Below are 14,539 nucleotides of genomic sequence, written 5' to 3'. Positions count from 1 at the left end.
TATTCTCTTCCCAGTTTCAAAGAATTTGTTTAAGAAATATGCTATGAAACAATTGAGTTTGGAAGTCTCAATTTGCAAACAGTAGAAACTAAAATGCAGTGGATACTGCATATGTCTAGAAAGATCTGAATTAATATCAGGGTGCAATGGCGGTTTTTTTTGTCCATATTAAAATAACAATATAAGGTGAAATTATTAAACCCCTGAACTCAGTGATTCGTTGATTCTTCTGCATCTTTAGGTTCCACCAGCCTGATGCTCTTCATCTTTCCAGAAATCAGTTCCAGAGTTGATGCATCTAGAACCCTGTTGTATTTAGTGCAATGTTATCTGGTGCCCAAGAAGGATATGTGTGAAGGTCAAACATGGGGACTGCCCAGGTTGTTGTAGCAAGCATCACTACAAGAACTCCAATGATGTTAACACCCAAGCCAGCTTTTACCTGCAAGAGGAATAACACAGAACATGAAATTAAGAATTGAAGAAAATATCTACTGACAGCATTTAAAACTAGTGGCCAGACGGGGAACCAGAGTGGCCACTGCAGTGACACTCTATTTACTTTGGGCCGCTGAATATGTCTAAGTGGTGACTGCTGCCTGCAACTACCCACTTAATTTAGGAGACCTAAATACCCCAGGCATTTCTGAAGTAATCTTATAGTCATTTTTGAGTATCTGGTCTCATATATGCACAAATAGCCTCCTATAAAATAACAACTAGTGATTAAATGATGGTAGGTATGTAGAGGGGCGGGTTTTAGGCAGAACATGGGTAGAGTTCACAAGTGTGCACCTAGATTTTAAAATAAAGTAATCTATGCCAGAGGTTCTCAACTCAGTCTTCAGAATACACCCACATAGCCAGTTTTCAGGATATCCTCAATGAATATGCATGAGATAGAATTGCATACAATGGAAGTGGTGCATGCAGATTTAATTCATGCATATTCATTGTGGATAGCTTGAAAACCTAAGTGTTGACAACCTCTGGCATAGACTTCAATACAATGGGGGAAATGAATGCATTTATTGTGGATATCCTGAAAGCCTGACTTGCTGTATGTGTTCTGAAGCCTGATTTCTGCTCATACTTGCAAAATCTAGGTATGAAAGCAATGTCCTTCTGGCCCTCTTCTTCCCCCCCACCCCCCACCACACACACTCTCCCCCATGCAATGTCACATTAAAAACAACATAAATTTGCTAACGAAGGGTTTGATATTCAAAGGATTTATGCTTCTGATTTTCAGAATTATCTGGGGAGCTCTATAAACGGCGTCTAAAGTTGAGGAAGAAGGATGGGGGGAGAGACAGATTTCATGTCAGATTAATTGTATTATCAAAAAGGGATGTATAATTATATATAAATTTGGAAGGAATATTTTATTGATATGGAAAAGGGTGGGAGGTGGGGGGGGAATAAAAACATGTATAATAATATTGTTTAAGAATGCCAAGTGTGTTATGTAAATTAATTGTAATAATACTGTACACTTGTTGAAAGAAATAAAAAGGAATAAAGATTTTTTTAAAAAAATAAATAAATAAAGTTAAACTTCCAAGGTTAGGCACCTAAACAGATAGGGGCCTAACTTAATTAGTACATTGGCTTTAATACATTTCCCCCTCCCCATTCGCGGTTTCCGCACTCGTGATTTCACATAATCGAGACTTTTTTTTCACATAATCGAGACTTTTTTTTTGCCTTCTCCCCGGCATCCCAGCCTTACCTGGTGGTCTAGCGGGCTTTTGGGGCAGGAGCGATGTTCCTACGCTCCTGCTCTGTGTAGATCACCAATAGGAAATGGCTGATACAACGGCAGGATGACGTCTCTCGTTCTGGTCGTAATACCCTTCTTAATAATACCCAACATTCTGTTGGCCTTCTTCGCGGCTGCTGCTGTTGACTTCGTTGTTGTGTCCACCAGTACATCCAAATCTCTTTCAAGGCTACTTCTCTCTAACACTAATCCCCCCCCATTTGGTAGCTGAACATCGGATTTTTTCTCCCTAAATGCATGACCTTGCATTTCCCCACATTGAAGTCCATCTGCCATTTATTCGCCCACTCCTCCAGTTTTCTTAGGTCCCTTTGTAGGTCCTCACACTCTTCCGCATTTCTAACCCTTCTAAAGAGTTTAGTGTCATCCGCAAATTTGATAACTTCACACTTCGTCCCCGTTTCCAGGTCATTGATAAATACATTGGACAGCAGCGGCCCGAGTACAGAGAAATAACGAGGGAGATGTGTAATAGCTTTAACAAGATCAAATGGAAAAACCCCAAAATTTAATTAGGAGATGAGCGCCTACCCTCTTAGGCATAATTCTACAAAAGATAGGCGCCTAGCTCATGGTGCCTAAAACCAAAGTAGGCATATTTAGAGGTGGGAAAAGACTTAGATGCCACTAGGCACAATTCTCTAAAGCAGTGGTTCCCAACCCTGTCGTGGAGGACCACCAGCCAGTCAGGTTTTCAGGCTAGCCCTAATGAATATGCATGGAGCAGATTTGCATGCCTGTCGCCTCCATTATATGCAAATCTCTCGCATGCATATTCATTAGGGCTAGCCTGAAAACCCGATTGGCTGGTGGTCCTCCAGGGCAGGGTTGAGAACCACTGCTCTAAAGGACTTAGATGCCTATAATGTAGGCCTTTAAATCCCTTGCCTACATTACAGGCGCCTAAGTTTTAAGTTAGGCGTGATTCTGTAATGGGCGCCTAAGTGTGATTGACATTTAATAGCCACCTCATTTTAGGCGCCCATTACAGAATTTGGCCCTATGCTCCTAAATTGGCATCTTTGAAATTGTACTAGAGCTGAGTGCCTAAATTTATACTCAAACGCCCTGATTCTATAAACGGCATCTAACAGGCAGGTGCCGAGGAGCGTAGTATCAATCTTGAGCTAGGCACCATTCATGGAATCGTGCCTAGCGGCGCTCAAAGTGGTCAGGCACCAGTAGGCATTGAAACCTTAGGCGCACTCTGTGCCAGGGTTTTCATGGCCTGAGTGTGCCTAAGTCAAAGTACGCCCCAAAGCTGCCCCTGAACACAAAACACGCCCATGATCCGCTCTGTAACCCCGCCCACTTTCTGATAGGCACCTTAGAGTAGATGCCTACCTTGAATTGTGATTTAATTGCAATTTTCAATTAATGGTGCCGATTAAGGCTTTTAAAATAATTAACCCCTCCCCTCCTTTTATACAAAGCTGTGGTAGCAGCTGCCATGCTGCGAATGTTCCAATGCCCATTAAATCCCTATGGGCATCGGAGTGATTACCGCAGCAGCTGCTACCGCGGCTTTGTGAAAGGAGTTGCACCAATCTATGCTCTTAACTTTAGGCGTCTATTGCAGAATTTGGGTCAAAATTTTTACTAAATTCCTAAATTAAGAAACATGAAAAGTGGGTGGCAATAGGAGTGGATTTAAGGTGGGGGAAACGGGGTATAGATCTGATTTTTAGCAGTAGTTCTTCAATCTAGGCAGGTGTAAATCGGTCCCTTCTAAGCTTCTAAAGTTAGCTTTCAACTCCTAACTCCTCTCACCTTGGGTTTTGCATCCTCAACCCTATACGTCATGTCTGTCTGTCCAAATTAGATTGTAAGCTCTTCCGAGCAGGGACCGTCTATGAAATGTCAGAATGTATAGAGCTGCTTTCGCCCATCAGCACTATATAAGTGGTAGGTAGTAGTGGTAGTCGATCCATTTTCAGCTGAAAACGAAGAGGTCCTAATGCATGCTTAATGCAGCAAAAATGGCGTCCTGTGGTAATTTTGTGATCATGCTAAAAATGAGAGGTGGATCAGAGACGGAGAGTAGGAGTGTTCTGTCCTGATTGTTTAGTGCCGTTACATTGCTATATGCTAACCGATTAGCACGTGGGCTCTTACCACCTACAAAATAGGTGACAGTAGGGGCTCATGTGCTAATGGGAAAATTAGCACATGGCCATTAATTAAAAAAATTGGAAAAGCAGTCACTTTACCCAAGCGGTAAAACTGGCCTTAGCAGACAGGAATGACCCATGTAAGGATGTTCAAAGGCCACTTTTTACTGCAGTTGGGTAAAAGGGCTACTTAGGATGCTAAGTTTGGCTGAAAATAGGGCCTAATTGTACGCCCTAACTTAGAAGCATAAATTGAGGTTATCGGTTTTGTTTGCAACGTTGCACATGCTCCGAAAATGGTTGCCAGCAACTCACCATGTCTATGACTTGCAGATGTCCATATGCAAACACGATGGCATTGGGTGGATTTGCTACTGGTAGCAAGAATGCAAATGACGTACACAGAGTAGTTGGGATCAGGATGTAAAGAGGGTTCACGTGAATTGCTTCTGCCTGTAACGGAGGCCAAGACAAAGCAGATGTCAGCCAGAAAAATTAAATCCCAAAGCATCAAAGCAGTGACTGTCAAAGCGAGCAATGGAGGGGAGTCTGGGTTCAAATCCCACTCTTCCTTGTGACATTCAGCAAGTCACGTTACCCTCCATTACCTCAGGTACAAACGTAGGGACCCTTTTAGTACACGCGTGCTTAACTCATCAAAAATAGCCAAATGTGGGATGTCCTAAAGCATTCCTCGTTAGTTTTGGCATGGGTGCATACTACGCACATGGTGATTATTTTTTTGTAAACTTTTTGAGGTGGGGGTGTTAGGACGGAGAGTGTACTTTCCTATGCTAACCAGCTAGCACATCTACATTAACCCTTTAATTGACAGATGATGAAACAGCTGCTTTACGTAACTTGATGCTGAACGAGAGCAACAGTGCTAAGTAGCAGGCATTTGGAGATGCAGTTCTCCCATTAGACCAGTGGTTCCCAAACCTGTCCTAGAGGACCCCCAGGCCAGTCGGGTTTTCAAGATAGCCCTAATGAATATGCATGACAGAGATTTGCATATAATGGAGATGCCAGGAATGCAGATCTGCTCCATGCATATTCATTAGGGCTATCTTGAAAACCCGACTGGCCTAGGGGTCCTTCAGGACAGGTTTGGGAACCACTGCATTAGACAAAAGTCGTTCCTCTTTAGAAACCAGCCAACTGAATGCTAACCTGATCCTCAGATGCACCACTCCACGTTCACACTATTTCATTACATTAAGCTTGATGTGCAATATCTTCACTGGATTAACTCTTTAATTTTTTAATTATAATCATACTTAAATATTATCATTTTTAAATGCTTTCAGTGCTTCAATGTAAAAATGATAATATTTAAGTATCTATAATAATAAAATGCTAAGCGCGCATGCGCACTCTTACTGCGTGCTCCCTGCTCCCTGATCTGTAGGTCCGAGGTCAGCAGGAGTACGCATGCGCGACACCAGGACTCCTCCTCCCAAGCCCCAGACATACTGACCGTCTTCGGTCCCACGGGCCTCTCAAGCAGCGGCGGTGGCAGGGATGGCGGAAACGTTACCGAGGCGGCTGCCGGTTTCAGGTGCGTGCGGCGGCTGAAGGCGCCTGCAGGCCCTGGCGGCTTGAGGCAGCTGTGGCAGAGGGCAGATGCGAACAGAGGTAAGGGGTGCTGCTGGACAGGGGAAGAGGTGCTGATGGACAGGGGGGACAGAAAAAGAAAGGGAGGCCTACTGCTGGACAGGGGGAGCAGGAAAGAGGTGCTGCTGGACAAGAGGTAAAACAAAGGGAGAAGGGCTGCTACTGGATAAGGGGAGCAGTGAAGGGGTGGTGGTGGACACAGGGGAGGTAAAAGGAAGGGAGAATGGACAGGGGGAGCAGGCAAGGGGTGGTGGTGGACAGCCGAGGAAAAAGAAAGAAAGAAAGAAAGACAGAAATACAGAAAGCGGCTAAGGAGAGAGAGAGAAAGAAATAAAGACAGACACACACACACATATATTCTAGCACCCGTTAATGTAACAGGCTATAAGACTAGTGATTATAATAAAAAAATTAAAAAGTTGATCCGGTAAAGATATTGCATGTCAAGCTTAACGTAATAAAATAGTTTAAATGTGGAGTGGTGCATCTGAGGATCAAGTTAGCATTCAGGTGGCTGGTTTCTAAAGAGGAACGACTTCTGGTGAAGGTTACTTATGAATGAATGCTTATCTAGTCTGTTGGAAAAGAGTGCAGTAGCATTGATCTCCCGTTAGAGCCATAGAAAACACATGTTGCTTCTGAGCAACAATGCCACATAAAGGGCTAATACGTGCTAACTGGTTAGTACATGGTTAGTGCCAGAGCTCTTGTTACCATCTAAATAGGTGGTAATAATGGCCAGATTCTATAAATGGCGTCAAGGTTAGACACTGCTAGGCATCCTAATGGCGGATGCCTAGCAACACCTAATCCCCTTTTTACAAAACTGTAGCGCGGTTTGTAGCGCCGGCCACGGTAGTAACAGCACTGACACTCATAGGAATTCTATGAGTGTCGGAGCTGTTACCGCCGTGACCAGTGATAAAAACACTAGTGCGGTTTTGAAAAAAGAGGGGGAGGGGGGGTAAAATCTGTGCGCAACACAAATTATTCTAATTAGCTTAAATGATGTGGTAATTGACCTCATCACTGAAGTTAATTGAATTTTTTTTTTAAATTAAAAACTTAAGAGTTCTGCGCAGAACTTAGAGTGACACCTAGCAACGCCTAAGTCCAGGCGCCCTCTGATGCTTAACGAGGCCTATCTGAAAAGTAGGCGTGGTTGCGGAGAATAGGCGTAGTTGACTTAGGTGTCACTAGGCTTTCGAGTTAGGCGCGAGTAAATTAATCCAGGTGAAACCTGGCCTAATATACCAGTGCCTACCTCTAGGATGCATAGTGATACCTAATAGAGAATGACACGGGGAAAATTTCTGTCCCCGTCACTGCCCCGTCCCCGGACCACCATCCTCTTCACCGCCCCTTCCCCGTCTCTGCTGTCCCCTTCACCGCCCCGTCCCTGTCTCTGCTCTCCCTTTCACCGCCCCGTCCCCGTCTTCTCCTTTCCATCCCCCCACCCCCAGCACCCTTCACGCGGTCCAGCAGCTCCCTCCCGTCGGCCAGTCATGCATTTCTCTCCCTCCCTCCCTCCCTCTTACCTTCTCTTGTGGCGAAACTGGCAATTTGTATAAGGCTATGCGCTGTATTACAGCCGAAGCCTTGAAGTTGCGTCGGGTTGCCTGCTAGAAAAGTCTCCTCCGATGCAACCGGAAACAGGAAGTTGCGTCAGAAGAGATTTTTCCAGCAGGCAATGCGACGCAACTTCAAGGCTCCTGCTGTAATACAGCTCATAGCTTTATAGAAAATGCCAGTTTCAACAAGAAAAGGTAAGGGAAAAAGAGGGAGGGAGGGAGATGCCGGATCGAACACTCGTTCACCACGCTGGCTAACTATTCACCGCTCCACGGGGCGGTGAATGGCCTAGTCCCCGATCTCGTGGTGACCTTTTTTTTCTGGTCACCGTTTTGGCGGGTTACCCGCGGCTAGCCGCGGGTAACAACCACCATGTCATTCTCTAATACCTAAGTCTGCTTAGATACCTCTAGGCATGATTCTATAAGTGGCGTGTAGCGATTGATTGAAAGACGCTGTTTATAGAATATGGCCCTCAGTGCTCCCACAGTAATTTTTTATGGGTTTGGGCTAATGCCAAAATTAGTACATAGCCATTAATGAAACAAATTGGAAAAAGCCCTTTTGCTGGCCATGCTAGAAATGGGCTAAATGTGTGGGAAAGGCGAGTAAGAGAGATTTGTTTCAAGGCCAATTACAAAATCCATTTTTTTAGTGTAGCCTAGTAAAAGGACCTCTTAGACCACAGGCATTGTAACGGTGGAGGCCACAGGGACCATGGCCTCCCCCACAATTGGCAGGTTCTGGGTGGTGCCCGCCCCCTGAGTAGCGATTCACGCCCGTGTGCTGCGCTCTGCGCCAAGAGGTACTTAGGAGGAATGGCAATCACACATATATTACCAGTTCAATATTATAATTTCTTTATTAATGTTAATCTTACACGTCTCAGAAATCATATGTGTGATGGAGACCATCAGGAGAGGTGCAAATTTCACGCCTGATGGGACTCCATCACACATATGATTTCTGAGACATGTAAGATTAACATTAATAAATAAATTATAATATTGAACTGGTAATATATGTGTGATTGCCATTCCTCCTAAGCACCTCTTGGCGTGAATCGCTACTCAAATGTTCCAAGCTGTCTTTCTGACCTAATTTGTACACCCCCCACCCATTTCCCGATGTTGTCAATGAGCAAGTCTGCCCCGGGACCCTTCATTCTACTTCCGGGGACAGGCCTATTCATTGACGCTGTGCGGTGGCTGCCCTGAAGATTTAAAGTACAATGCCAGGAGGAGATAAGGGGTGGAGTCAGGAGCTGGTGACGGGCTGTGCCACAGGATTCCGCTGGGGCTAGCTCTTGGGTCCCCCCTCCACACCAAACAGCATTCCGCTGCCTATGTCTTAGACTGTAAACCCACCAGAGACAGGGAAAAATCTCAAGGATCTGGATGTGACTCAACTTGGGGTGCTGTTGAAAAGGTGTGAGCTAAGTGTAAAATGTATGTATGTGGATTATAAGGATGATTATCAGAGTTAACCATCTAGATTCACAAGTCTGAAAGTTGTTCGCTGCAAGCAGGCTGAAGCATACATGCATATTTTATACTTTTAGTCATTTTAAAATAGGGCTGAAACGAATATTCATAGTCGATTTAGCCCCGAATAATGCCTCAAATACATTGTTTGTATTTGGCCAATGATTTAAATTCAGATACAATACAATACAGTACAACATTTATTTATATACCACAAATTAGAGAATGACATGGGGACAAATTTGTCCCCTTCCCTGCAAGAACTCAATTTTTCCGTCCCATCCCCCGGAGTTTTGTCACTGTCCCATTTCTGTAAGCTCTGACTTAACCGCACAAACCTCGAACACTTATGATTTTAAAGTGTTTGAGGCTTGTGCAGATGAGGACGGAGCTTAGGCATTGGTGGAATGAGGCATTATGGACATCACAATCTGAGCTCTAGAATGTTGCTATTTAGGATTTTAAAATGTTTTAGGCTTGTGCAGATGAGGATAGAGCTTAGGCATTGGTGGAATGAGGCATTATGACATCACAATCTGAGCTCTAGAATGTTGCTACTTAGGATTTTAAAGTGTTTGAGGCTTGTGCAGATGAGGACGGAGCTTAGGCATTGGTGGAATGAGGCATTATGACATCACAATCTGAGCTCTAGAATGTTGCTACTTAGGATTTTAAAGTGTTTGAAGCTTGCGCAGATGAAGACGAAGCTTGCAGGATTGGGGCAGTCGCAGGGACAGGGACAAATAACAAAGGGGTCCTTTTACTAAGGGGTGCTAGCTAATTTAGCACATGCTAAATGCTAACGCGTCCATTATATTCAATGGACGCATTAGCGTTTAGCGCGCGCGCCTTAGTAAAAGAGGGAGGAAAATAAGATAACACTCTTTCCAGCTACAGTGGCAAAATAATGATCAGAATTTAGGAAGTTGGTTGGTTGTTGGGCTGAGAACTCGTATGGGTATTGTCTAGGTGGAGCATGGATGGCGTGCACAGTTGCATGCCTAAACTATAGAATTTCAGCAAGCTTGACGTGGGCATTTACTCCAACTCTTTGCCCAGGCAGGATAGTCCTGAAGGTTGCTTTTTTTGCAGGACAGCATCAAATTGAGGTCAATTGATGGCACTCACCAAAGGTGATAATATAGGTAGGAATATAGTAATGGTGGCTGGATTACTCGCTACTTCTGTTATGGAGGTAACAATCAGAGAGGATATCAGAATAATCAGCCATGTTGGGAGGGATCCAAGCGGTGTCAGTTTACTTCCAATCCAACTAGATAGATTTGATTCCTGCACACACACAAACAAAAACAGGTTATTGATGGTCTTGACAAACATTCTGAATGGAGGAGGGAGTTGGGTATAGTATACAATATTTAAGGAAGAGAGATAAATACGTAGACTTTTATTTTATGTATTGTATATAGGCTTATTTAATACTGGTTGAGACCATACTTTGGGATATACAATATACAGTAGTCAGGGCTGGCAACAGGGGTGTGCGATTAGGGTAATTACTCTGGGACCCTACAGCGGGCCCCCAAGCCTACGCAAAGCTGAAGATCACACAGCCCTTTGCCAGATTTGGGTGTCTTCTCTTGAATTTCTGCCCTAGTTCCAGCATGTTTAACATAAAAGGACATGCAATCATTTGGTTTGCCCACTTTTCATGTAGGTATAACTCCCTTCTTCTTACGTTACTTCATTGGCTCCCTATCTGCCATTGCACACAGTTCAAGCTCCTATTGCTGACCTACAAGTGTTCTGCTGCCCCTCAATATCTCCTCTCTTCTCTCTCCTTATACACCTCCCAGAGAACTCTGTTCCTCAGATAAGCCGCTCTTAGCTGTCCTCTTCTCCTCCACTGCCAATTCCAGACTTCGTTCCTTTCATCTAGCTGCCCCCTATGCCTGGAATAAATTACCTGAGTTTGTCCGCCAAGCCCCCTTCCGTTGTTTAAAAGCAGATTGAAAACCCACCTTTTTGATATAGCTTTCAATCCTTAACCCTACTCCTCTGCCCTCCAACCCAGCCACCTGATTAACCATTCCCCTTAATTGTATCCAAGACATCCCGTTTGTCTGTCTTGCCTGTTTAGATTGTAAGCTCTTTCGAGCAGGGACTGTTTCTTCTTCTTTGTGACTCTGTACAGTGCTGTGTACATCTGGTAGCGCTGTAGAAATAATTAATAGTAGTAGTTCTGCTTTACACAAGGAAAACATTTTGACAAACTATCCTGCAATATTGTTCACTATTTCAGAGTTTTGTATAAGTGGTACTTCTTAAAATACAGAACTGCCTGATCCTCTTAATCTGAGAATCACAGTTTCACTAAAGGGTGACATGGAGTAAGAAGTGCAACCCCCAAAAGATTACCATGCTACCCCAAAATCAGCACACTTCCCCCATGAGACTGGCATTACCTCTGTACCTCCCTCTTCATTCTCCCAGTCTCTCTTGTGTGTCTGGCATCTCTCTTCTCCCACCCACCCCCACCACTATGAATGCACTGTGAATCAAGCTGTTTACATCAAGCTCTCTGGTCAAGCCTGGGATCCTTCCCTCTGTCACAACTTCCTGTTGCTGCATGGGCAGAACATAGGAGAAAGAAAAATTATTTGGAGAGGCCAGACAGAGCCTGATTTAACCATTGCTGATGAACACACAAGTTTGTAGGGTCCATGCTTGGAGGAGAGGCAGAGGGAAGGGAAGAGGAGATGCTGGACATGCAGGAGGGAATGGAGGGGGGGGGAGGAATACTGCACTTGGTTGGACGGGAAGAGAGGGAGGAAATGCTGCATATGGATATATGGGAAGGGAGGGGGGAAATGCTGCACATGAATAGAAGTAAAGGGAAGGGAAAGGGGGAAAATATTGCTTGTGAATGGAAGAAAAGGGTGGGGGAAATGTTGCTGCACTTGGATAGAAGGGGGAAGGGAGGGGGGAAATGCTATACATGGATGGTAAAGAAAGGAGGGGGAAATGCTGCACTTGGATAGGAGAAAAGAGAAGAGGAAATGCTACAAAAGGATGATAGGGGAGGGAAGGGGTGAAATGCTACACAAGGATGGAAGAGAAAGGAAGAAAAGAGGAGGAATACTGCACAAGGGAAGAAAAGGGGAATGCTGTACGTGGATGGAAGAGAAGGGAAAATGTGAAAAACCAGACATATTTGAGAAGGAAGCAAAAAAAAAAAAAAAAAGGAAGATAACTAGGCATGCAAGACATTATCAGCAACATGGCAGAGGAATGCCCAGGAGATAGAAGGTCAGAAAGCAGCCTGTGTAGATTGCTGCCGACGCTGTTATAAGGTATTCCTGTCTCGCGGTTCGGATGGGAGGGAGAGATGGGTTAGTGGGGGGAAGCGCTGCTGCTGCCAGTGACTAGGGCTTATTTTTGGGGGTAGGGCTTATATTAAGACCTACCCCGAAAATCATGCTAGGGCTTATTTTCGGGGTAGTGTGAGTGTCGGGAGCAGTGTGGAGCAATAACTGCTATTGCGGTATAGTCAGGGCAGGATTAACCAATAGGCCAAGTAGGCACGTGCCTAGGGCCCGAAATGGTCAGGGAGGCCCGATGAAGGAGGACATCAACATTGTTTTTTCCAAACGGTGATGGGCCCCTCCAGCATCGATCGGCAACGCGGGCCCCAATCAGCAATGCAGCTCCCCCCATCGACGGAAAGAAAGACAAGCAAGCAACGCGGGTAAGAAAGGCAACAGGAACTGTAATTGTGCAAGCGGTGCTGCTTGCCCAAAGCTTCCCTCTGACACAGCTTCCTGTTTCTGCCTGAGCGCATGGTGGGGTGGGGCGGGGCAGGGGGCCCAGTGTACTTGTGTGCCTAGGGGCCCTCGACAAATTAATCCTGCCCTGGGTATAGTAAAAGGGGGGTGTTTAGTTTGTGGTTACTTATCCTGTGTTTGAAGAAGGGCTATTTGTGTTCTGCATGTGAGATGGAGACCAGGATTGGCTGCTGTAGAAGGGTGTGAGAGAGGAAGGAGCTAGGTCTCGGAAGGGGTTATGCGAGGATAAAAATGGAGTTGATATGGTCAAAGAGGTAGAAGATGATCTTTGCTGTCCTATGATTTTTGGCTTTCTTTTCTGTTATTTATTTTATTATTGTGAACCACTCTGACTTTTTTTTTTTTTTTTTAATAGAGTGGAATAATCTTTGGCATTGAGGACAGGGAAGGAAGAAGAGAAAGATGTGGAGCTGGGGCTGGTCAGGGGATGAGAGGCAGCGGAGAGTAGATGAGGGCTGAGAGAGCAAATACAGAGGATGGAAATGGGGGCCTTAGTGAGGGGACGGGGTGGAAGAGAGAGTTGTAATAGCGGACTTGGGAAGGAGAAAGACAGAAGGGGTAAGGGGCTTGCTGGAGAGGGTACGAGAGAGAGATTAGAAATGAAAAGAAGGCAACTAAGGACTAGAGGGGTAAAAATCATATATGAGTAGATATCGAGGCAGAGAAGAGAAAAGTAAAAAAAACAAAAACCAACATATAAAAATCAGTGGCAGACAGTTATAGAGAAGGAAGGGAAGGAGAACAAGAAGAAATAGAAAGGCAAACCTGGAAAAGTATTTAGGAGAAGACTGACTCAAAAAGTGGAACAGACTGGGACTAACCGAATTAGAAAAATGCCCAGATAACCAAGATGGCAAAAAAAAAAAAAAAATTAATACTTTTTAAGGATTGGAATATGTTCATTTGGGGGAAATGTATATCTTTTCTATTTTTTTTGTACACAGCAGAGTACAGGAGAAAATGCGTTTCTGTTTCTCTTTTAACAGTATAAAGTTTGGCTTTCGTGGGAGTCTCCATTTCGGGTTTTGTGTGCATGTTTTTTATGGATCCCTGTTTTGTATCATATGAGGGTCTGTCCATGTTCTGCATACGAGACTGAGATGAAGGTTTCTCCTAGCATGTAGTATCTGTGTAGGAATGCGCAAGAGTCCACAAAGTTTCTGGCCTATCGGAAAGCAGGTTCTGGGGTATTGTTGCCCAAAATAAAAATGCGCAGGACTAGTGGTCTCCACACCAACAAAAAACTGACTGCTTTAAGCAAAGTGTCTGGTAGTGGAAGCTGTTCATGGGGTGATCAGAATTTGAATATCTTTTGAATGGTGATTTGTAAAGGGGATAGCTCTATTGCTGAGGAATATGAAGTTTATGATATAGAACCAGAGCTTCAGGGTTTATATAGAGACTAGTTTTTTGGCCCGTTACATTAACGGGTGCTAGACTTAGGAATTTCTTTCTTTCTTTCTCTCTGCCCCCTGTCTGTCTTCCTTTCTCCCTTACTTTTACCTCCCCCATGTCCAGCAGCACCCCTTCCCTGCTCCCCCTGTCCAGGAGTAGCCTTTCTCCGTTCCTTTTACCTCCCCCCTGTCCAGTAGTACCCCTTCTCCCTTACCTGCTTACTGTCCAGCATCCGCTAGGCCGGGCAGCCTCGGGACTTTTGCTAGGCCGGCCCGCTTCGCATTATTGAAGTGGGACGGCCTAGCAAATGCCCCGCGGTTGCTGCCGCTACTGGTCCAGGGGTGAGAAGGAGAGGCATTGTCAGAAATCAACATCGGAGATCGGGGCAAGAACGTTGCTATGGAAACCGTCGCATGCATCGCAAACCGCTGAAGGCTCCTACTGCGCATGCGTCGACATGGAGCCATGGATCAGGGACCACGGCCGCATGAAGTTTCAACGGCGCATGCGCGCTAAGAGTTTTATTATAGCGGATTCTGATGAGTCCTGTAGAGAATAATGTGTTGAATGACTCTATCAATAATAAAAGTGGGTAGGAAAGAAGGGTATGATGTGTGGAAATATTGCTTGCTCCCCCCCAGCCCCCACCCGATACCTAATTTGGCCACCTGGTGCCACCCTAAATATTTCTGTCTAGAGAAATCACTGCCAAGAATGAAAGTTCTGTGTGTGTATAAAGCTATGCCAACCTGCTCCTATGTGGATGAGGATGGC

General features: G+C 44.9%; 1 protein-coding gene across 2 annotated transcripts in view; it reads right to left on the bottom strand.

Moving 5' to 3' along the window:
- Positions 1 to 292: 292 nt before the first annotated feature.
- SLC13A1 (solute carrier family 13 member 1) overlaps positions 293 to 14,539 on the bottom strand; it is a 90,485-nt gene continuing 76,238 nt past the window's right edge. For both annotated transcript variants that reach the window (XM_033958733.1, XM_033958732.1), the window contains 3 exons: positions 9,696 to 9,857; positions 4,210 to 4,347; positions 293 to 442 (listed from right to left, as the gene is read on the bottom strand). In XM_033958733.1, coding sequence (XP_033814624.1) covers positions 299 to 442; positions 4,210 to 4,347; positions 9,696 to 9,857 — 444 coding nt within the window. In that variant the 3' untranslated portion in view covers positions 293 to 298. The remainder of the gene's footprint in view (positions 443 to 4,209; positions 4,348 to 9,695; positions 9,858 to 14,539) is intronic.

This window comes from Geotrypetes seraphini, chromosome 9 (genome assembly GCF_902459505.1).
Source record: "Geotrypetes seraphini chromosome 9, aGeoSer1.1, whole genome shotgun sequence".
NCBI classification, from domain to species: Eukaryota; Metazoa; Chordata; class Amphibia; order Gymnophiona; family Dermophiidae; genus Geotrypetes; species Geotrypetes seraphini.
This window is presented reverse-complemented; position numbering and strand designations above follow the sequence as displayed.